This window comes from Monodon monoceros, unplaced genomic scaffold (genome assembly GCF_005190385.1).
Source record: "Monodon monoceros isolate NGI ecotype Baffin Bay Population unplaced genomic scaffold, NGI_Narwhal_1 Super_Scaffold_1, whole genome shotgun sequence".
Taxonomy (NCBI): domain Eukaryota; kingdom Metazoa; phylum Chordata; class Mammalia; order Artiodactyla; family Monodontidae; genus Monodon; species Monodon monoceros.
Window position 1 is genome coordinate 81009609 of NW_021703765.1, and position 23787 is coordinate 81033395.

General features: G+C 45.7%; 1 protein-coding gene across 1 annotated transcript in view; it reads left to right on the forward strand.

Moving 5' to 3' along the window:
* The window catches only part of DNAH10 (dynein axonemal heavy chain 10), a 149111-nt gene that overhangs the window by 86910 nt on the left and 38414 nt on the right, over positions 1-23787 (forward strand). Inside the window, exons 40-52 of the mRNA XM_029223933.1 lie at positions 753-888; positions 3229-3351; positions 4980-5114; positions 5429-5645; positions 8086-8205; positions 9247-9392; positions 11609-11761; positions 12751-13011; positions 14503-14675; positions 15726-15819; positions 16154-16321; positions 16860-17048; positions 21867-22038. Coding sequence (XP_029079766.1) covers positions 753-888; positions 3229-3351; positions 4980-5114; positions 5429-5645; positions 8086-8205; positions 9247-9392; positions 11609-11761; positions 12751-13011; positions 14503-14675; positions 15726-15819; positions 16154-16321; positions 16860-17048; positions 21867-22038 — 2087 coding nt within the window. The remainder of the gene's footprint in view (positions 1-752; positions 889-3228; positions 3352-4979; positions 5115-5428; positions 5646-8085; positions 8206-9246; positions 9393-11608; positions 11762-12750; positions 13012-14502; positions 14676-15725; positions 15820-16153; positions 16322-16859; positions 17049-21866; positions 22039-23787) is intronic.

Below are 23787 nucleotides of genomic sequence, written 5' to 3' on the forward strand. Positions count from 1 at the left end.
CTGTGTCCATGGGCAGCTACTACCGGCAGCAGCGCGTCGTTCCCATGTGGGAATGCAAGTCTGTACTGTCAGACCTTCCTGTTTGCCAGGGAAGCAGGGAATCCGGATTGTCGGGTCAGGTTTCCTGATTCTTAAATGTTGGTGACTAACTCGAATAGTTTATATATATTATATATATAACTATTATAAGCACCAAGTAGGGTGCTCTATCTCAGATCCTGGTTAGAAAACCCTGTGGGACTTCCCTGGCGGTCCAGTGGTTAAGACTTCGCCTTCCAATGCAGGGGGTGCAGGTTCGATCCCTGGCCGGGGAGCTAAGATCCCACACGCCTCGTGGCCGAAAAACCAAAACATAAGACAGAAGCAATATTGTAACAAATTCAATAAAGACTTTAAAAATGGTCCACATCAAAAAAAAAAAAAATCTTTAAAAGAGAAAAAAAGGGGCTTCCCTGGTGGCGCAGTGGTTGAGAGTCCGCCTGCCGATGCAGGGGACGCGGGTTCGTGCCCCGGTCTGGGAGGATCCCACATGCCGCGGAGCGGCTGGGCCCGTGAGCCATGGCCGCTGAGCCTGCACGTCCGGAGCCTGTGCTCCGCAACGGGAGAGGCCACAACAGTGAGAGGCCCGCGTACCGCAAGAAAAAAAAATGAAAAGGAAACCCTGGGAAAAGACGTTCAACATGAACAGGGAGGTCGCACCAAGTTCCATAGTTGGAAGCCTTACATGGCTCACTTTTCTCTGGTTGCTGCAGGTATATTTTATTTGATGGTGATGTGGACGCTCTGTGGGTGGAGAACATGAATTCTGTGATGGACGACAACAAGCTGCTGACGTTGGCCAATGGTGAGCGTATTCGGCTTCAAGCACACTGTGCCCTGCTCTTCGAGGCAAGTAGTGATGAAAAATAATTTCAAATATGTCTTTCTTTTAATTAAAATTTAAAATGTTTATTTTTTAACTTTCAATTTTTTATTTACATTTTTAACTTTTTAAATTTATTTTTGGCTGCTTCGGGTCTTCATCGACGCACGTGGGCTTTCTGTAGTTGTGGCGAGCGGGGGCTACTCTCCGTTGCGGTGTGCAGGCTTCTCATTGTGGTGGCTTCTCTTGTTGCAGAGCATGGGCTCTAGGCGTGCAGGCTTCAGTAGTTGTGGCACGCGGGCTCAATAGTTGTGGGGCCCGGGCTTAGTTGCTCTGCTGCATGTGGGATCTTCCTGGACCAGGGATCAAATCTGTGTCTCCTGCATTGGCAGGCAGATTCTTAACCACTGTACCACCGGGGAAGTCCCTAAAATGTTTATTTTTTAAAAAATTTATTTTGTTGAAGTATAGTTGATTTACAACGTTGTGTTGATTTCTGCTGTTCAGCAGAAATGATTTAGTTATACATTTATATACATTCTTTTTCATATTCTTTTCCATGATGGTTTATCACAGGATACTGAATAGAGTTCCCTGTGCTATATAGTGGGACCTTGTTGTTTATCCATCCTATGTATAATAGTTTGCATCTGCTAATCCCAAACTCCCAATCCATCCCTCCCCCATCCCCCTCCCCCTTGGCAACCACAGTTCTGTTCTCTATGTCTGTGAGTGTGTTTCTGTTTTGTAAATAAGTTCACTTGTGTCATATTTTAGATTCCACGTATAAGTGATATCATATGGTATTTGTCTTTCTCCTTCTGACCTACTTCACTTAGTATGATAATCACTAGGTCCATCCATGTTGCTGCAAATGGCATTCTTTCATTCTTTTTCATGGCTGAGTAGTATTCCATTGTATACATGTGCCACATCTTCTTTATCCACTCCTCTGTCCATGGGCATTTACGTGGCTTCCATGTCCTGGCTGTTGTAAATAGTGCTGCAATGAACACTGGGGTGCGTGTGTCTTTTTGAATTAGAGTTTTGTCCAGATATATGCCCAGGAGTGGGATTGCTGGGTCATATAGTAGCTCTATTTTTAGTTTTTTTAAGGAACCTCCATACTGTTCTTCACAGTGGCTGCACCAACTTGCATTCCCACCAACGGTGTAGGAGGGTTCCCTTCTCTCCACACCGTCTCCCGCATTTGTTATTTGTAGACTAAAATGTTTATTAAAATAGCTATAAATATAGATGATTGAAGAAAACCCAAACAATGCAGAAGAATTTATGATGAGTACAAGTCTGTTCTTCCACCTGCTGCCCTCATCCCTCCTTACTGTATCCCAGAGGTAACTACATTTCACGCTTGAGTTGTTTCTTCTGATGGTTACTCTAGTGTCTAAAGGAACCCACTTTGCGTGCTATTTCTTCCTTTATCAAGGTTACACATTATCTGTTGACTGACTGCCATGAAAGTGAGGGTTCATCTTTTATACCATCAGCCCACCTCCCCTCCATAGAATACTATACCGCTAAGTCAGTTAAACCAGTAAACATATTTACATCATTATGAATTAGGAAATACTTACTGTAGAGCCAACTAGTATACTGTGATATACTTGCTAGCGAAGCAAGAAATCCAGGAACTGTGATACATTTACTTTCTTTTAGAGCCATTTCTTTTGGCTGGAGTTTATAGTTGCCTTTTTTTTTTCTCTCTCTCTCTCTCACTATTTGCCTTTATCTTATCTTCATTTTTCAAACTTTCTATCATATCCTCTGAACCTGTTTCACAGCTGTGGTCCTGAGACTTGCTTTCACTCTAGCTTAGTGCTAATACCATTCCTAACTTGACCTGCAAAATTTGTCGATGTATGAGTATTTATGCATATCATTATTTTATTGACTGACTGAACTGTGTCTTTTTTTCAGATAAAGAGAGACTGGTGTGTTAATATTGCTGTTAGATGCATACTTATTAAGTTTCATATTCCCTGATCTCAATTATGTTATAAAAAATAAAAAAGACTGAAAGGAAAACACCCCAAAACAGTGTTTGTTTCTTGATGGTGGGATTTTGGTTAACTTATTTTCTTCTTTATACTTTTTAATTTTGGCCAGATATTCTACAGCATTTAATTTTCATATTAATTTTATGGTAAAAGATGCATACATCAGAGATGCATAATCTTCCCGTGATAAACCTAAGTGTTCAATTAGAAACCTCATAAAAGCTGTGTTAATTGGGGTATGACTTGGGTTTTATGCATTTGTAAAAACTTTGTACAAGCAGCGGCTTTAAAACATGTATTCCAGTTGTCTGTAGCTGTAGAAAACACTGATTTTGTTTATTTCTCCAGGTTGGAGATTTACAGTATGCCTCCCCTGCGACTGTGTCTCGATGTGGAATGGTTTATGTGGATCCTAAAAACTTGAAATATCAACCGTACTGGAAGAAATGGGTTAATCGAATACAAAACAAGGTGAAAATTATTCCCAAAATGAACTTACCAGTTACTAGTATTGGTGGCTAGTTGGATAAAAATAACTCAGAGGGATGTTTGTTGTTGAAGGCCATGACCTTGACCTTGACCTGCCCAGGATCTTGAGCACTTAATGTTATCAATACGTTGGATAAAAACATGGAAGACACCCGGGGCTTCCCTGGTGGCGCAGTGGTTGGGAGTCCGCCTGCCGATGCAGGGGACACGGGTTCGTGCCCCGGTCCGGGAAGATCCCACATGCCGCGGAGCGGCTGGACCCGTGAGCCATGGCCGCTGAGCCTGCGCGTCCGGAGCCTATGCTCTGCAACGGGAGAGGCCACAACAGTGAGAGGCCCGAGTACCGCAAAAAAAATAAAAATAAAAAAATAAAAAATAAAAAACATGGAAGACACCCTTATTAGATTTCCAGATAATTCACAGCAGGTGGGATAGGTAGTGATTTTGATAGTCTAGACCGGGGGCGACAAATTTTTTCTGTGAAAGAGTAGAGAGTAGATAGTTTAGGCTTTGCGGGCCATATGGTTTCTTTGCAAATACAAAACCCCGCCATTGTGGTATGAAAGCAGCCACAGTACATGAATGGGCATAGCAATGTACCAATAAAACTTTATTTACAAAAACAGGTGGCAGGCCAAATTTGGCTTATGCATTGTAGTTGGCAACCCCTTATCCAGCCAAGCCCAGGCGTTGGGAGACTTGTTTCTATTAGGTGCCCAGCTTCTCCTGCTTTGCTCAGTTGGATGAATACAGTGTGTGAAGGACCTAGTTTGTCATGGAATTGAGATCCGATGGTTTCAGTTGACCTCACACCCTGTGACGTATCACATGGCTGCTCAAAAATGTGTATTGTCTTAATGGTAGGCTTCATTGAAAGCTGCAGAGATAGATGTGACAGTCATGTGAACGTTGTGGCTTGACCACACCTGGGATACCATGACCACACAGGGTGCATCTCTAGAAGGACCACTAGGCTGATGGTGAATTGGAAACCAGGACATAATTACCCCGAAGAAGACCAAGGGAAACATGATGGGACCATTTGAGGCACACTGTCAAATGGGGGATGACCACCCATGCAATCCCTGGTGGTCATCAATGCCTTGGTAAGGAGGAGGACCTTCCACTGCTTTGCACTCTTTGCTCAATGACTGTGGCCATGTCTTTTGAACTCTAAGATAACCTGTGCTTTTTCTATCAAATGGGACCTTTTATGGCACCTCCCTCCCAGGTCAGTGAAATCAAAGGCTTCATGATGAAATGAAAGAGCATTATAAAGGACAAATTTCTCTACAAATATATGAGTTATCAGAGTTTACTCACCTGCCAAATTTCTCATTCATCAGAAAATATTTCTCATCCCCTCTTTTTTTTTTAATATTTATTTATTTATTTGACTGCACCAGGCGGGTCTTAGTTGTGGCACGCGGGATCTTTAGTTGCAGCATGCGAACTCTTATTTGTGGCATGTGGGATCTAGTTCCCTGACCAGGGATCGAACCCTGGCCCCCTGCATTGGGAGCATGGACTCGTAGCCACTGGACCACCCACGAACTTGCATTTAAATAAAGGAACCCTTGAAAATGCTTTGAAATTCTGCTCTTTTATAGGTGGAGCAAGGTGATTTACAGAGTCTGTTTGAGAAATATGTACCCTATCTCATTGATGTGATAACGGAAGGAATAGTGGCTGGAAGACAAGGAGAGAAGCTGAAGACCATAGTTCCGCAGACAAGCCTAAATATGGTAAGTAAGGATCTTTGTCGGCAAAAAAGAAATTCTTCCCTAAAGATGGACCCCCCCAGTGGGCTTTCAAGGGGAGCAAAGATGCCAGATGGGTAAGTTCTAACATTGCCAGCTACTGACAAGGAAGACACAATACTTCCTTTTGTGACCCTGTGCAAGACAAGATACTGGGCTCCATCTGTTGAAACCAATATGGTGGGTCATATAGTTCCCGCTGCTTTGGGATCTGGGATCGCGGGATTTATGACCAGAACTGACCCTGGTGGGGGTGTGTGGAATATATGGATGGACCCAGGTGTTTTCTTGTGAACCAGGTAACCCAATTAACCAAGATGCTGGATTCGTTACTAGAGGGAGAAATCGAGGACCGCGATGTTCTGGAATGCTACTTCATAGAGGCTCTGTGCTGCTCTCTGGGCGCTGTCCTGCTCGAGGATGGAAGGGCTAAATTTGATGAATGTATTAAACGCATCGCTTCTTTGCCTACTGCTGATACGGAAGGGGTTTGGGCCAACCCTGGGGAGCTGCCAGGTAGGAATCAAAGGTAGCTTGTTTTCCTGCTCAGAATGTTTTTGGTTAGGTTTTTAAGAGGACGTGACCTTGCTTTTCCATATGTATGCCTGTATGGGTTTTCCAGGTTGTTTGCTCCTGTAGAGAAATGTGCAACGGTCAGAGCACCCAGTGGTACCGTCAGGAGACGTTCAAATGCGTGAACTGCTATAGCAGAGCCCAGCTCCCTGGGATGGCCTTTTTTGCTGAGTCTACCCTTTTCCCCCCTAGCTTAGACGCTTGCTTCCTTCACTCTGTTTAAGCTCTTTAAAATTTTCACATTGTGCTTGCCTTTGAAGTTCTTCTCCTTTGGGCTTCTCTCTCTCTCTCTTTTTTTTTTCTCTCTAAAATTCCACTGCTTAATTCATCTGCTCTATTCCTGAGTATTTGCACGGGAGACAATCACGTGTGGATTTGCAGACCATTCATAGGAAATCATTATAGTAAGGTTTAACTGTTTGCATGAAAAATGTGCATCCTCAAAGAACCATATATGATGAAAATGTGGCATTCTCCAAGAACTATAGCTGACACTAGGGTCCTTCTTTGTCTGTCTCTTAATGACATTTGAATATGGCTTGGCAGGGAGACCCAAGTTGTATTCTGTAATCATTACCTGGGCTGTTCTTTTTAAAGCGCAAAGTAAAATGATCGTAGGTCTTTCTAGTGGAGAGTCATTGAGCAAATAAAAGATGTTTTAAAAGTCTTTGGTCTTTGTTCAGGCACCAAGGGAGGAAAGGGGGGGATGGGATGAATTGGGAGATTGGGACTGACATATATACACTAATATATATAAAATAGGTCCTAATGAGAACCTGCTGTGTAGGACAGGGAACTCCACTTCTCTGTACAGTAGAAACTAACACAACATTGTAAAACAACTATACCCCAATAAAAAAAACCCTATGGTCTTTTGGGGAGTAGTTTGCTTGTACTTTCTTGGGACCCTGAGTCTCCTTTGGCGGCAGGCTCGGGGGGTGCTTCCCAGCTATGCCTACCATGCCGGCTACGTGCTGCTGCCATCAGAGACGATGCTGGTCCCGGTCTGGTCTTTCTCCCTAGTTTGCTCTCATCTTGGGGACTTGAACGGCCGTGTAGACAACCCCCTTCCAGATGCCTTCTGCACTCAGCTCCAGGATCCGGGTCCCTCGACGTCATCCTAGCTCATAACACCTGGCACAGTTCTGTCTGCATCATAAATGCATACCTCCCACTCCCTGCTTCACAGTCGGCTTCTGTGATTCCTGCCGCACGTGACCCCAGTTGGCCTCGTGGGGACTGTCCCCCGCCCCCCGCCATTCTTCCTACCACCTTCTGAATCCTCTCCTGCCGCCCTGTCGCTTCAACCCCTCTTGCCTAATTGCCCTTCTGTCGAATCTCTCTGAGAAAACCCAAGCCTGCTTTCTCTGCCTCTCCAGGGGCTGAGGGATACTGAGACATTCACACAACCACGAAGCCTGGCACCTCCATAAATTCAGTCTTGAACTTGAACTCCCTCTCCTGTCCCCACGGGGGCAGTTCATCTCCCTTTTTCTCCAAATCTCCACATGGCCCTCTCCCCTCTCTCTGCAGGTGACCTGCCTTCTTCCTTCAACAGGAAAAATGGACACGGTCAGATAGGAATTTTTCCAGCCCCCATCTTCTCCTGTCTCCTTTCTCAGGGGAGAGGAGGCCAGTTCCCAGCTGGACCTGCCCTGTGCTTTGAGGTCTACCCACACCCTCCTCATCAGGCTCCTGGCTTCACTGGTTTTCTCCTCTTTCTCCTATATTTTCCATCTGTCCCTCTCTACCAATCCCATCCCACAGGCTCTCAGACATCTCTACCCAAACTGCTCCTCCCAAACTGCACATGCACTGCCTTCTCGTTACCGGATCTGGTGACCCCTTCTGGTCTTTGCTTCCCCGACCTTGTCCCAGCATCGGACATGGTACCACTTTCTGCCTTCTGAAAACGTTCTTCCTCCATCCTGCTCCACCCTGGCCATGCCCTCAAAGTCTCCTTTGTTGAGTCTCCTTCCTCTGCCCCTCCCTCACATCAGGATTTGGTCCTAGACCCTCTTTTCACTCTTAATGAGACTTTTCACCATGTCCACAGCTCTGACTTCCAATCCCCTCCCTTCTGAGCCTTTTCCTGGGTTCCCTAGCCCAGTTATATTTAAATCTATCTATCTATCTATCTATCTATCTATCTATCTATCTATCTTTATCCATCCATCCATTTTTATCTATCTCTGTCTACCCATCCATCCATCCATCCATCCATCCATCCATGCATCTATCCATCCATCCATCCTTATCTATCTATTCAATTAAGTTTCTGTCCAGGGAGCAAATAGCATTAGTTCATTTCAAGCATGAGCCAAAGCTGATCCTGTATTTCCATGTCCACGATCGAAGTGAAACAGACCACTGTTTGTTACAGGTCACCTTCCAACCTTGTTTGACTTTCATTTTGATCCCACACAGAAGAAATGGATACCATGGAATAAATTAGTTCCAGAGTATGTTCATTCCCGTGAGAGGAAATTTATTGACATCCTGGGTAAGTGAGAACCAAACCCTCGGTTTAAGCGTGTCTGGTTCTCGTTCTGTGAGGAAGGGAAAAAGATTCTGAGGTCCCTGTGGTACTCTGAGTCCCACCCGGAGTGCTGGTTGGGAGAAACTGAGGAACGTGAGCCATGGGCTTTTCCAAGAGGGCAGCACTTCGGATTCCTTATGTGCTGCTGGCTGTGCCTCTCAACTCTTTCCCTGGGCAGGCGGATCCTGACAGGCCGGGGCAAGAGGTAGGGTGTTGGTCTGCTTCCCGTTGCTTTGCACAGGCTCCCTTCTGCCCCATAGAGCTGGCTGGGCATGGGGAGGGACGAAGGAAGGAGTGAAAGTGGAATGAACAAGGCAGTGTTTCGTAAGAGATGCTGCCTTGAGGGGTCTCGTACGATGGGCTTTGTGTATTGAGTCGCATTTTACGTGCACACCTCTGGCTATTTGGATAACATAGAGGCTGAAGCATTTCACATAACGAATATCTGATTTTGGTTTGTATAGAGTTCTTTTAGAGTGAGGTGTACGTATTTTCTCAGGAACCAATCAGGATTAAAAATTGCCAACGCAGGAGTAAGCCAGACCTGACTTTGAGGCTTCATGCTCTCGTCAGAGGAAATTGTTGGTCAGGAAACCAAATCCTGATAAGTGATAAGTGAGTGACGTATGCAGTGGAGAAGCTGAGTTTTTAATATCCTGAGTATAAATCAGAATGGGATATTAAAACCGTTTGGGTGTTCTACACCTGGATGTGGTGGTGATGACACAGCTGTAGAAAGGTATCAAACTCATCAAATTGTACACTTAAAATTGGAGTGAATTTTATGGTATGTGGGTTATACCTCCATAAAGCTATTAAAAATAATGGTTGGGGTAGTGAGGTTCTCCTAAGATGATTTCACCCATATATACGTTTTCAAGGTCACCTCTTGGGGTTTTGCTGATGCTTTTTATGGGATTTATGGGATCCTGTGAAGCTAAAGGTTGCCCAATGCACACCTTGTTGGCATTTCTGTGATGCTCCTGTTCTTCATATATTCCTTAGTTCACACAGTGGATACAACCCGTACTACCTGGACGCTGGAACAAATGGTTAAGATTAGGCAACCTGTTCTTTTGGTTGGTGAATCTGGCACCTCCAAGACAGCCACTACCCAGAACTTTCTTAAAAACCTGAACGACGAGACTAATGTAAGTCATTATTTGTATCTGTTATCTATTGCCACGTAACAAATTACCCCAACACAAAGCAGCTCATACAACAAACACTAGTGTCAGTTTCTGCAGGTCAGGAATCTGGGAGTGGGTTAGCTGGGTAGTTCTAGCCCAGGCTCTCTCATGAGATCGCAAGGTTGACCAGGGCTGTGGTCATCTGAAGGCTTGACTGTGGCTGGAGGACCCTCTTCCGAAACGGTCGGCCTCAGTTCCCCACCATGTGGGCCTCTCCAAGGGCTGCTGGTGTCCTCTTGACACGGTAGCTGGCTCCCCGCAGAACGAATGTGCAGGATATCAGAGCAGATGCTGCAATGCTTCATATGACCCAGGAAATCACACACCATCGCTTCTGCCACGTTCTGTGGGTCACACAGAAACCACCATGGCCCACCCTGATACAGCATGGGAGGGGGCTACACAGGGTGTGGGTGCCTGGAGGTGAGGGTGCTTGGGAGTCGTCTGGAGGCTGGCATTCACATTCCTCATCACCACTTTGTGGTTTCTCCCCTCCTTCCTCCAGCCACATGTCAAACGTAGGAGGGTCTGGGTGCCCCAGGGCAAACGACAGTGAACAAGGCTGTTAAGGCCCGATCTTGTTAGGAGGGGAGACAAAACGCGAAAATGAGTACATGAAACACGATCGTGCAGAATGTGCCGGGTGCACCGAGACGTTATGAAAGAGCACGGCATTTCTCCTTTCTGCGTACTCAGAGTGGTCCTGTGGGGCCCACCTGCTCACCACTGCAGCTCTCTTGGCTTTAAACAAGTTCTGCTTTATGTTTAATAACCATGTAAAGACTCTAATCTCCTGCAAGAAGCTGCCTGTGACTCAGGATCTCCAGATGTCATAGATTTGTCCCCAGTCCGCACACTCACTCAGTTCCTTGTTAATGTTGCCCGTCATTTAAGTTCCCAATTCCTGTTCTGGCCTTCTGGAACCTCAGAGGGGAGACAGTTCCCCACTGCTTTCCTCTGACTCTCCCTTAGGCTGGTGCCTCCAGGAGCAAAGAGGCTCCGGGAAGCCACGTGGCCCTCTGGGCCGGGGAGTGGTCAGCCCAGCTTGGCGATGGGCACGTAAGGGATGTGGGCGGGACTGGGTTGCACTGCCCACGAATGGATGGTCAAGGTCACTCACATACCAGCACGTGCGGGCATGGCTTATTTAGCTCTGAGGATGCCATTGTGGAGGGCACACGAAGGATGTTTACAGCCAGAAGGACCTACCAGTTTATGGAGCAAAGGGAACCCGGGTTCAGAAGCCCCCGCGCTGTGACCCTTCCCACCGGGACTCAGCAGCTGGTGCTTATCGGCCCAACAAGACATACCTGGATACGTTCGTGACAAAGAGAAGCACATTCACCTTCAGGTGTTCAGCTCAGGTGCGGCTGCCCTTGTGGACACCTTGTAGAAGGGTGTTACCTAAGGCAGCGGTTCCGAAAGTGTGGTCCCTGGACCCACAGCATAAGCATCACCTGAAAACTTTCTTATACCACTGGGACCTACTGAATCGGAAACTCTGAGGATGGGACCCCATCAGGCTGCCCTCCAGGTGACTCTGATGCATAATTAAGTGTCGGAGCCACTGATCAGTGAACTCTCACCCCTCGCTCTAAGAAGGGGCCGGGGAGAAGCCCCAAGTATGAGTGCGTGAGGATGTGTGCCCCACACAGGGATCGGGGGGCCTCCCTCACCTTTCTCTCAGTGGTTACTTCCAAGGACTAACTAGTGATTGTTCATGCTGTCTTTGACTTATTTATTAAGATGTAGCAGGCATGATAGTAACTTATGTTTGAATATTGCTTTGTCGTTTTGAAAACACCTTGGTGTATTTCATCTCACATGATAAAGCCACTCTATGAAGTAGTCCAAGAAGATGTCATTAAAATCATCTTTCAGATGAGAAAAACGAGGCTCTGAAAGGTTAAGTGATGGCTCTGAGGTCGCCTGGTTAGAAGTCCACGCTGCCACACCTGGCAACCAGTTATTGCTTCATACAACCTGCCAAAAGGGAAGAGGAATTCTTGCTTTAGCGCTACAAAATAGAATGAAGTTCAGACTCACGTTGGGTTATAAAAAAGTTAGTTCAGATACCAACGAATTTGCAAAAGAGATGCTAGCTTACGATCAAACGTTCCCTGCAGGTACTGTGAAAAAAGAAAGACCACCTTTGGAATAATCTCTTTCTGTTTCAGATTGTGTTAATGGTCAGTTTCTCCTCCCGCACCACGTCCATGGATATCCAAAGAAATTTAGAAGCCAATGTGGAAAAACGAACCAAAGACACGTACGGCCCACCCATGGGGAAACGCCTCCTGGTGTTCATGGATGACATGAACATGCCAAAGGTTGGTGGGGTTAACGGCAGGGGCGGGGCAGTGTGCTGTGTTTGTGTGGCCGTGTGTGCGTGGAGTGGGTGAGTGTGAGAACGCCTGTCTTTATTCTGCACAATGTCTGCAGGGCCCAGGTTACGAGGAGTCAGCTTAAGGGACAGTGTGACAGGAAGTGTCTTCTTAACCAGAGAGACCCTTTCCTTAGATTGTGTTCCATAGTTTCTCAAAGGAGGGAAGTAGGTAGCAAGGCAGCCTCTGAGCTATATTCAGCATATGTTTGAGCGAGAGATTTCCAAATGAGCTGTACTTCGGGTAGTAATGCTGCTCTCGGCCCGAAAGCATGGGCCTCGGGAAGCCTGGGAAGCATGAGGGCAGGCACTTCCTCAGGATTCCTCTGGATTTACCAAGGAAAGGGAACTTTAGCGTGCACAATGGGTGTGTTTCTGGGGCCAGAGCCTGAGAGGTGCAAAGTTTTCTTAGCACTGGGATTTAGATTTATATCTTTTCTGCAGAACCATTTTTTCCCCTGAAATATCTATCTTCCAGATGGACTGTTTGCAAAGCCAGGATCCATCCATGCATCCATCCACACATCCATCCACCCATCCATGCATCTGTGCATCCATGCATGCACCCATCCATCTTTGCATCTATCTATCTTTGCATCCAGCCAGCCATCCACACACTTGTTTTTCCATCCATCCATCCAACTGATATATTTATGGAGCACCTCCTATGGGACTGGTGCTGTGAAGTGATGAGCAAAACGTATATAGTTCCTGCCCTCAGGGAGCTTACAGTCTAGACAGGGACACAGATTTCTAAAAAATTACAAATGAATGTATAGAACTGCAAACTCTGAGAAGCCCAATGAAACTCAAGCCAGAGTGCTCCGAGAGAGTGAGAGGAGAAATGAGATTTAGTTTAGGTGGGCAGCAGAGGCGTTGCTGAGTTCTGCTTTATGATACCACTGTTCTTCCTTTTCTTTAAAAAAAAAAATCAAGGTGGACGAATATGGCACACAGCAGCCGATTGCCCTGCTGAAACTGCTGTTGGAAAAAGGCTACCTGTACGACCGGGGGAAGGAGCTGAACTGTAAAAGCATCCGAGACTTTGGCTTTATTGCCGCGATGGGGAAAGCGGGGGGAGGCCGCAACGAAGTCGACCCGAGATTTATTTCGCTGTTCAGTGTCTTCAACATTCCGTTTCCTTCAGAGGAGTCTTTGCACTTAATTTATTCCTCCATCCTTAAAGGCCATACCTCGGTAATTTGATTTTAATTAGAAGTCTAAACCGGAGGGCCATGTGTTGGGTAGAAACGTGGTAGCAATGTGTGCATCTGGCACAGCAAACACAATGCCTACAGCCCACGGTGCTTCTAGGGGACCGTGAACATGTTTTCATTTCTTTCAAAACCAGAAGAAAGGAATCAATATAATTCAGCCTGGATTATATTCATCTTTATACCAAGGCAGTCATAATATATATGTGAGATAATATATTTAATTGTAATTAAATAAAATGATGTATAAATATAGTTTTCTAGAAATAACATGTAATATATTTATATAATATATATAATAATATAAAGAATATAATATATATAATAAGATATATAGGTAATGTATTTTTATGGAGGAAGGGACCCATGAAGGTGCCTGGGTCCCATGGAAGTTGTGATGTGGCCCTGAGTTACATAGGCCACCTTGAGTGACAGCAGTGAACCAACTAGAGGACTTGGAACCAACTAGAGGACTTGGGCTCTGGAGTCAGTCCCCATTCTGCTCCTTGGGCAAGTCCCTTGAGAGCTTTTAGTCCCCGTCCTCCTCCGGAACAGGGAGATAATTCTGGTACCCACCTCACTTAGGGTTTGGGAGAATGAAAGGAGGAAATGCGTGTAAAGTGTGTGGCACAGTGCCCAGCACATGTCCGATACTCACTAGATACTAGTTATTGCTGTTATCGTTGTGATTTACGTGACCCCCATAAATGGAACCCGTTCATTTAAATAATGACCTTCTGATCCTGGCATTTGCCTTCTAAAGCAGGCTTGCACACTTAAAGTCCTGAAGGGCCAGGCAGGAAACATAAAGGTGTGGAATCAGTGGTCACCTGGCGTGTTCATGCCCTACGTTAAGCCATTCGCTTCCAAAACAGTGAGGTCTGTGCTAGTCAAATCAACCTCAAACTGAGGGCTGGTTTGGGGCTTTGGTTTCCTATCACGTTGACTTGTCAGTTAATGAGACAATCTAGGGAAACAAAAGCAGATCAGAGGATTAGTTTCTCTGTTTCTTTAACTGTTTTCTTACCTCCTCTCAAAAAATTATGGTAAAATTCATGCAACATAAGATTAGCTATTAAAACCATTTTAAAGTATACAGTTCAGCGGCATTTAGTACATTCACAATGTTGTACAAGTATCACCACTGTCTAGTTCCAGAATATTTTTATCACCCCAAAAACAGTTATTCCATCCTATCCTTCAGCCCCCGGCAACCACTGATCTGCGTTCTGTCTCTATGGATTTTCCTATTCTGGAAATTTCCCATTAATGGAATCATACAATATGTGGTCTTCTGTGTTTGGTTTCTTTCACTGAGTATCATGTTTTCAAGGCTCATCCATCAGTGTAGCAGGTGTCAGTGCTTCATTCTTTATTAGGGCCCAGTCATATTCCATGGTATGGATGGACCACATTTTGCTTATCCATTCATTCACTGATAGACACTTCGGGGGGGCTTCTTTTCATTCTGTAGGTGTTTCATGAGAGCATTGTGGCTGTAAGTGACAAGCTGACATCCTGCACTTTGGCACTTTACAAAAACATCGTTCAGGATCTACTGCCCACCCCATCCAAGTTCCACTACATCTTTAACCTTCGAGATCTCTCGCGAGTTTTTAACGGTCTCATCCTCACTAACCCAGAACGGTGAGTTTGTTTTCTCTCACTAAAATGTGTCCCATCAGTACGATGGGTTTTCTTATTCTTTTAAGACAGAGGAGCTATCAAGGAATGTGGTGTGAATCTATGTGTCAATTAATTACCCAGTGTCTTTCTGTTTACGTTAAACAAAGAACAGAGTTAAGACCTGATGCCTCTTGAGCCCTTGAGTTGAAGGCAGGTGGAGCCAGGAGAGGCAGGTGTGTGGCCGTGTGGACAGGTGTGTTCAACCCCGCGGTAGGACTGCTGTGACAACCATTTGTTCTCAGTTCTAAAGGTGAAATTGGCCCGCGTGGAGCCTTTCCTTCATACACCTGCATTGTTGTCAGTTGCTAACTGGTTCTATTATCAATATATGTGTCTTTGGGAGAAGTTAAGCATGGAGGACAGAAGGGATTTAAGTCTGGGTCTAGAGATTGACTCATGAAAGCTGGACGTATTTGTGTATTTACATTAATGTAAACTTTCATCTATGTAGATTTGCAGGGATCCTCCAATTTTGTGGATTCATGTTATGAATCCACAAAATATTGAAAAATGAATTAGGAACTTTCCCCATACCCACACTGACTCTTGGGTGCCCTTGAAGGTTTCAGAATGGCAGTTCCAGAGAGAGCAGCTCTAGGTATTTAGGGTGGAGTGAGAGCTCTTTGCCAGAAACCAGAAAAAGACCCAGAATTGGGGTCAGTTGGAGTTGGTTCTTAGAAAAGGGAGCGGCCAGCGGCTCTGCTGCTGATTTTAAATTCATAAATTCCAGCAAGTAGGAGTCCTGTCAGGTTCTCAGGTCATTTATGTCACTTATAGACAATGTTCTTTTTCTTCCCTGCAGCAGGATAAGTTATGAATGACAACGTTATGGTCTTTACAATTAAATTGTTAGCTTACATTAAATTTCAATTAATGTGAAACCAGGGGGGAAAAATGACTATGGGAGTGTTGCCCTTTTCTGCACCCTGTGTACCCATCTGAAAATAGTAGCATTCAGCCTGCTCTTCTCTGGATAACTTTGTGGCTGGTTTTGCCCCTTCCATCCTGTAGGTTCCAGACGGTGACCCAGATGGTGAGAGTCTGGAGGAACGAGTGTCTGAGAGTCTTCCACGACCGGTTAATCAATGAAACAGACAAGCAACTGGTCAGTACGTTGAATATGGACCAGCAAATGCAAAAACAAAAAAACTCTAACCACAAAATTCTTCTCTGGGTGAAAAGAAAAGCTACAAATCAAAAAAAAAACCCAATGTATTTTTTTCAATGTATTTTTTGTATGGGACACTGCAGAAAAATAGAGACTAATAATGAGAGTCAACAGGTAAAGTAGGGTGGATTATTAAGTACCTTGCAGCCAATGGGGAAAAAAATCAAATGCAAATTACTTCAGATAATCCTAGCATACACTCTTTTTCTGACAAGTCTTAGCACGTCTGTGGTGTTGAGTTTGGCTTCCTGAAGTGGTCTTGTATTGTCAGGTTGAAGAGCACATAGGCAACTTGGTCACGGCACATTTTAAGGATGACGCGGAGGTGGTGATGAGGGACCCCATCCTGTTTGGAGACTTCCGGATGGCTCTGCACGAAGAGGAAACGCGCATTTATGAAGACATTCAGGACTATGAGGCAGCCAAGGCTTTGTTCCAGGTGCGGACAGGGCTCACCTCTTCCGGGAGCGCATTGCATGGGTGCCCAGGAGGTGGAGCTAGGAAGAACACCCATGCCTCTGTCTCTCGGTTCAGGATGTGGGCTTGTGTCTGATCCAGTGGTGTCCATGTCCAGTGGTGCATGGGAATGGTCTGATGAATTTGTCCAACACACAGACCCTTGGGGCCCATCTTTGTGCATTTCCCTTCATCAAGCCCATGAAGGGTGCCAGGGTTCCGATGCACAGCCAGCTTTGGGAACCACTCATCTGCCCCCCTAATATTCATCTTCATCTTAATTCACGAGTCGAACCTTGTAACTAGCATTGGCTCGCTGCTGGCCAGTCACAGGCCAGCAGATCGAAATCTTGATCGTAAAAGCTAGTCTCTTAAACCTGAATGATTGAATAATTTCAACAATTATAGACATTCAGAAAAATCTCTCCTCTGTTCTTAATCACTCTGGCACAAAAGGAGAGAGTCTGTCTCTTAAAAGCCAGTGATTCTTAAAGAAAAAAATTTTTTTTTCTAAAATTCAGGAAATTCTTGAAGAGTATAATGAAAGCAACACCAAAATGAGCTTGGTTCTCTTTGACGATGCTTTGGAGCACCTGACCCGTGTGCACCGCATCATTCGACTGGACCGTGGCCACGCCCTCTTGGTCGGGGTCGGGGGCTCCGGGAAGCAGTCTCTGGCCAGGCTGGCCGCCTTCACAGCTGGCTATGAGGTGAGCCGGGCTCCCCTCCCACCCCCCAGAAATGGGTTTGGTATGCCAATTTCCACAGTTAGTAGTTCCTGCAAATATTTGAGCTATCTATAACAGATCATAGCATGATGTTTGCATAGAGTATAAAGTGTTTTTGTTGGGGGGGGGTTGATATTATTTTAACTGAATATTTGAAGCATCTAACTATTGTATTGTATTTGGAATGAAGAACCTGTCAAATCAAGTTCGAAAGTCAAACACGAGCAAATCCCGTGACCTGTGACCTGTGCTCGTGTGGAGGAGAGGTTGCCCTACACCTCCATGGACCCAGTGTTGAGGGTTGGCAATGTATCAGCACAACCAGCATGCGTGGTTCTGGGACATTCTTAGAATCTTTAATAAAAAAAAAAGTTTTATTGAGATACATTTCACAGACCATACAGTTCATCCACGTAAGGTGTACAATTCAATAGTTTTATAAAAATATGTTCAAAAGGTTGTGAAACCATTACCACATTCAATTTTAGAACATTTTCATCATCCCAAGAAGAAATCCCAAGCCCTTTAGCTGTTGCCCTCTCTCTTCCTGTCCTTCCAACCAGCCCCCAGCCCTAAGAAACCACTAATCTACTTTCTGTCTCTCTCGACTTTCCTATTCTGTATTTCCATACAAATAGAATCAGAGCATGTGGTCTTTTGCGACAGCTTCTTGCGTTTAGCATGACGTTTTCAAGCTTCATCCGTGTATCAGTGCTTCATTCCGTTTTGTGGCTGAATCACATTCCCTGTGTGGTAGACCACGTTTCGTTTATCCATTCATCTATTGACAGTCATTTGGGTTATTTCCACCTTTTGGCTATTACGAACTACACTGCTCTAAGCATTCATGTACAGGATTCGGTGTGGACATATGTTTTCATTTCTCTTGGGTGGACACCTAAGAGCAGCGTTGCTGGGTCATAACGGCAATTCTCTGTTGAGTCATTTGAGAAAGTGCCAGATTGTTTTCCAAAGGGCCTCACCATTCTCTATCCCCCCAGCACCGTATGAAGGGGCCTGTTTCTCCACACCGTCCTTAGGCTCTTACAGATAGTCCTGCAGTGCCCACAGGTTAACTCGCCAGCCTGGCCCATCACTGTGGAGGCGTGCACCGTGCAGTGAGAATCAATTTTGAAGAGGAGTCGTCTCCACAGCTCACCCTCCCACACTGTCCTTAGTTCTCTGGTATCCGATCCTGTGCATTACTAGGGTCTTGCATTATCCTCAATGTCTCTGTTTTTGCTGAAAACTAGCCCCAGGTGCCTTGACCGCCCCCCACCCCCCGCCGCCCCCGGGCCTGCCTGCTCTTCCTGGGCAGAACAGGGTCGTTATTCAGCCTCAGTCATTACCAGGCACTCAGCTACCCCTGATGCCTACCCTGGATCCCTTTGATCCATCCTCTCGGAGGGGATACCTCTTGTTGGGTTTCCGTAATCCTTCTACTAGCATTAGAAGGTGTTCTTTTGCACAAACTGTATTCGTCTCCTCATGTCTTCTGGAATCAGATTGAGCTCAACGTCATTATCATCATCACAGAGTGATCACAGTTGTCATGGGATCACTGGTCTCTATATACACGTAATATGTCCTCGTTGCAGCTATTCGGAAAATGCAGAAACATCTAAAGAAAATAAAGATCATCTGTAATCTCATCACTTGTTGGTTCCTAGTAACATTTTGGTGCACATCCTTCCAGAATTTTCCTATGAGTCTACAAATATATTAACTTATTACTAGCCATGGGTTAATGTTATATGTAACTTTTTCTTAAGAGGGTCTTGTAAAATTTTATTTTCAAATTATATTGTTCAGAGTATAAAAATAATATATACCTTTTCCATTTAACATGTCAACATCCCTTGTCATTTGACATCTTTCAGAATCCAACTTTGATGAATGTGTAGTACAATATTTTAATTAAAAATTCTTCTTTAGTTGGACATTTAGAAATATTACAATTTTGCAATATTATATAATTAATATCTATATGGAACTTTTGTAATCTGTTTTTTCCATTTAACTCTAGATCACTGACATCTTTTAAAGTCAATAGCTATATATTTGCATTTTCCTTTGAAACACTGCACAATGTTCCCTTGTGTAGATATGCCACACATAAGCCTCTCTGTTGGTGGACATTTAGCCTTCTCCTTGTTTTGTTATTATAAACAGTGCAGTGATGAACATTCTTGTTCTTTGCACACCGGTCAGTTTTTTCCATGCAAACATTTTCTTTTGAAATTGGGAAACTGGAGGGTTTAAGGGTATATGTTTTTAAAAGACTTTTGATCCGTGGCACCAGATTTCACATTAGAAAGGTTGGACCTGAATTCATGGTGGAGTTTGCCTCCTTGAATCAGGAGTAAAAAGGGCCTAGGGAATTCCCTGGCGGTCCAGTGGCTAGGACTCAGTGCTTTCACTGCTGGGGCGTGGGTTCGATCCCTGGTCAGGGAACTAAGATCCCGCAAGCCTCATGGTGTGGCAAAAAAAAAAAAAAAAAAAAAAAAGCCTGGAGATGGAGGACCAGAGGAGAAGCAAAGGATTTTTAATTTTATCCATAACTTTGTTCAAAATAGTTTTGAAGCAAATATGACTTTTGGGTTTTTAGCAAATGTTAAAGATGGGTGGGGGGTACAGTGTCATTCTATTATTCACTGTATTTGGTTTATTTTTTTAAATGTCTTCATTAACAACCAATCAGTCCCACGACAAAGGACTAAACTGATTTATGCTACCAGCAATGTCCTTTTCTCCCTACTCTGCCAATACCAGGTATTGTCATTCTGATATCTGCCAGGGTTATGGGTGAAAACTATTATCGTTCAAATGAGAATTTATTTCTTTAATAGTGCAGTTTGAATATCTTTTTATACGTTCATTAGATATTTGTCTTTTCCCTTTCATGAGTTGCCTCTTTATATGATTATTGATTTGTGCGAACTCTTTATATAGAAGAGCAGTCATGGTTAATTCAATGAATCTAGCTTGCAGTATTTCACAAATATTAACCTTTTGTTGAAAGTATTTCTAAACTAACTTGGTTGATGTACCTTTAAAATTAGATAAAGTATGTAATCAAAATCATCCATTATTCAAATGTAATTGTTTTACTATTGTTTCCTACATTTTTCTGTAGGATATAATGTTACCCTCTGGGCAAGTTGACTTTTCTGTTGATTATTCCAGGTAAAACTGATGCATTTTTGGGACTTCCCTGGTGGTCCAGTGGTTAAGACTCTGCGCTTCCACTGCAGGGGGAGCAGGTTCGATCCTTGGTTGAGGAACTAAAGTCCCACATGCCATGGTGCTCGGCCAGAAAAACAAAACCAAGAAACAAACAAACAAACAAAAATGGATGCATTTTCCTTTGAGGTAGTGCTTGTGCATCTTGGGCTCGAAGAATGGCGGAGAGGATGTCGGAGGGAAGTGGAGAAGGAGTGGGCTGTGCTGGGCCGTCCCTGTGTCCTGGGAAGTGGAGGGGCAGTTGGGTAGGGGGACCAGAGAGAGCTGTCCATGCCAGGGGTGCCGGGACCTGTTGAGGGGGCGCAGTGAAAGCTACACTCGGGGAGGATGTACGGGGTCTGCAGGCGGCAGGTAGAACTGGAGACCTGATTGTATGTGGCTGGAGGGCTTCCATGTTGCCCTGAGTTTGTGCCTGTGACTGTGTGAGAGGGTGTGTGGGTGCCCACGTGTGTGTAACTGTATGTGAATGTGTGTGAGGGACTTTGAGTGTGAAAGTGGGTGAGCAACTGTGTGTGTGCCCACGAACATGGAAGTGTGTCGACTGAGTGCATGTTTGAGAGTGACTGTGAGTGTGAACGTGTGTGGGTGTGAAAGTGTGTGAGTGGCTGCGTGTGAACATGTGTGAGTACCTGTGAGTGTGAAAGAGGCTCTGTGTGTGTGTGTGTGTGAGAGAGAGAGAGAGAGAGAGAGAGACACTAGAGGTAGAGGGGAGGGAGGAAATGAGGGATCTTTCTGTTTCCATAAATCTGAGCTTTTTCTAAACCGTTGGTCGCAGTTAAACTTCTACACATGTGAGCCGGAGGAAATGCTTGAACAGGAAAGACTTGGCTTACATTTGTGTCCTTACTTCCATTTTTATCTATTTTGTGTGTAATAGGACTTTTGAATTTAAGATTTTTTAAATTGCTTCTTATTCGGATTTTTTTACACATCTTCCCCCAGTTTATCACATTTTAAATGAGTTCGCACAGTGACTGTACCCACACGCATTTCCTCTGTTGCTTGGCTATCCTCTGCCTTCCCTCCCTCCCAGTAACTCAAATGACTTTTGTTTTTTTGGCCGCCCCATGTGGCTTGCGGGATCTTAGTTCCCCAACCAGGGATGGAACCCGGGCCATGGCCCTGTGACTGGCCAGCAGCGAGCCAATGCTAGTTCCCTGGACTGCCAGGGAACTCCCATCAAATGACTCATTTTAATGACTCAGGGTGTCCTTTGCATTACCCCCACCCCTCTTCTTGCAGCCATATTCATAATCCGTCTGGACAGGCCTTGTTCCCTGCATAAGCTCTCACCTCGCACACGTGTGCGCCTGCACAGGACGTCCGCTGTGGTTTGTTTGACAAAAAGGGATGTCAGTTTTCTGTGTCCTGCATTTATCACTCAACAGTATCTTGTGAAAATGGCCCAGGTCATCCAGATTTGCTGTCGCTGGTCCCTCTTTGATGGTGGCTCAGCCCGAGCTGCGCTGCTGGGAGCTGTCCTCTCCCTCTGCACTTACCTGGACACCCTCCCTAGGGCCGGTGGTCTCACGGGGATGCTGTGCTCCGTGTCGGCAGGTGTTTGAGATCCTTCTGAGCCGCGGCTACTCTGAGAACAGTTTCCGGGAAGATCTGAAGAACCTTTACCTGAAACTTGGCATTGAGAACAAGATGATGATCTTCCTGCTCACGGATGCCCACGTGGCCGAGGAGGGTTTCCTGGAGCTCATCAACAACATGCTCACCTCAGGTACCAGGACGCTGGTCTCGCACGGGCTTTGCTGGTCCCCGCTGCTCAGCTTTCAGCGGAGGCTGTCTGATAAGCGTTACCTTTTTAAAGCACTTCCTACCTGCAGAGGAGGCATCATTCAGGCTCTCACAGGTGGGTAGGCGCATCACAGGCCAAGGGTACAGTGTGTACGGCGGGAGCGTGGTGAGCTGGTGGACGGGATGCAAACCAGGTGAAGGGGCCGCACCGCGCAGGGCTTTGTGAGCCATTTAAAGGAGAATAGATTTTTTTTTTTTTTTTTTTTTTTTGTGGTATGTGGGCCTCTCACTGTTGTGGCCTCTCCCGTTGTGGAGCACGGGCTCCGGACGCGCGGGCTCAGCGGCCGTGGCTCACGGGCCCAGCTGCTCCGCAGCATGTGGGATCTTCCCGGACTGGGGCATGAACCCGTGTCCCCTGCATCGGCAGGCGGACTCTCAACCACTGCGCCACCAGGGAAGCCCGAGACTAGATTTTATTCTGGGTGCAGTGCTGTGGTACGGATTTACATTTTTATTTATTTTTATTTTATTTTTGGCCGTGCTGCATGGCATGTGGGATCTTAGTTCCCCGACCAGGGATTGAACCCACGCCCCCTGCCTTGGAAGCGCGGAGTCTTAACCACTGGACCGCCAGGGAAGTCCCCAGATTTCCATTTTTAAAAGAGCCCTCTGGCTGCCCTGTGGGAACTAGATTAGAGATGCATCAGACCCCGAGAGGGCAGCCAGCTTGGAGCTGCTGCCCAGGTGCAGGTGAGACGTGACGGCGACTTGGACGAGGGTGGGACAGTGGGAACGGAGAGAACTGGTGGATTCTTGAGATATTTTGGAGGTAGAGCCTATGGGACTTGGATGGACCGGACGAGGTGAGGAAGAGAGTGTCAAGTGTGATTCTCGGGTTCCTGGCTTGAGTGAGTGATGAGTGATTCCGTTTACCAGGAAGGGAAGACCAGATCGGGCCTGTGTCACGTGGGGCTTGTGGAGTCCGCTACACCTACGGGCTGTTAGGTAGTGTGTTTGTTTTCGAGGGCTGCTGTAACAGAGTACCACAAAAGGGGTGGCTTAGACAGCAAACGTCTATTGTCTCGCGGTTCTGGAGGCCAGTAGTCCGAGATCAGGGCGTCGGCAGGGCTGGTTCCTTCTGAGGGCTTTGAGGGAGAATCTGTCCCACGCTTCTCTCCTGGCTTCTGGTAGTTTGCTGCCAATCTTTGACATTCTTTTCCTCGTAGAGGCATCACCCCAATCTCTGTCTTCGTGTTCTCTTGTCGTTCTCCCTGTGTCTTTCTCTTTATCCAAATACCCACCTTTTAGAAGGACACCAGTCATATTGGATTAGGACCTACCTTAATGACTTCATTTTAACTTGATTACTTCTGTAAAGACCCTGTTTCCAAGGATAGATGAGTCTGATGCTCAGAAGAAGGGCCTCGGGTGGAGATGTCAATTTCAGAGTCACTGGCCTGTAGTTTGTAAAACCTTGGGGATGGATGCAGTCATCCCCGGGGGAGAGTGTGAGAAGCAAAGCGAGTCCAGGACTGAATTCAAAGAGGAAGAATGAACCAGAGCAAGAGAACGCAGAGGAGAGCCAGGAGCAAGTTCCTCTTTATATCTTGTCATCCACACGGCTGTGATTTATCACAGCAACAGGGCACACAGCACGATCGGCAAGGGGAAAGGCACGTGGGGTAAAGTCTGGGGGAACCAGGCACAGGCTTCCAGAGCCCCCTCCCTGGGG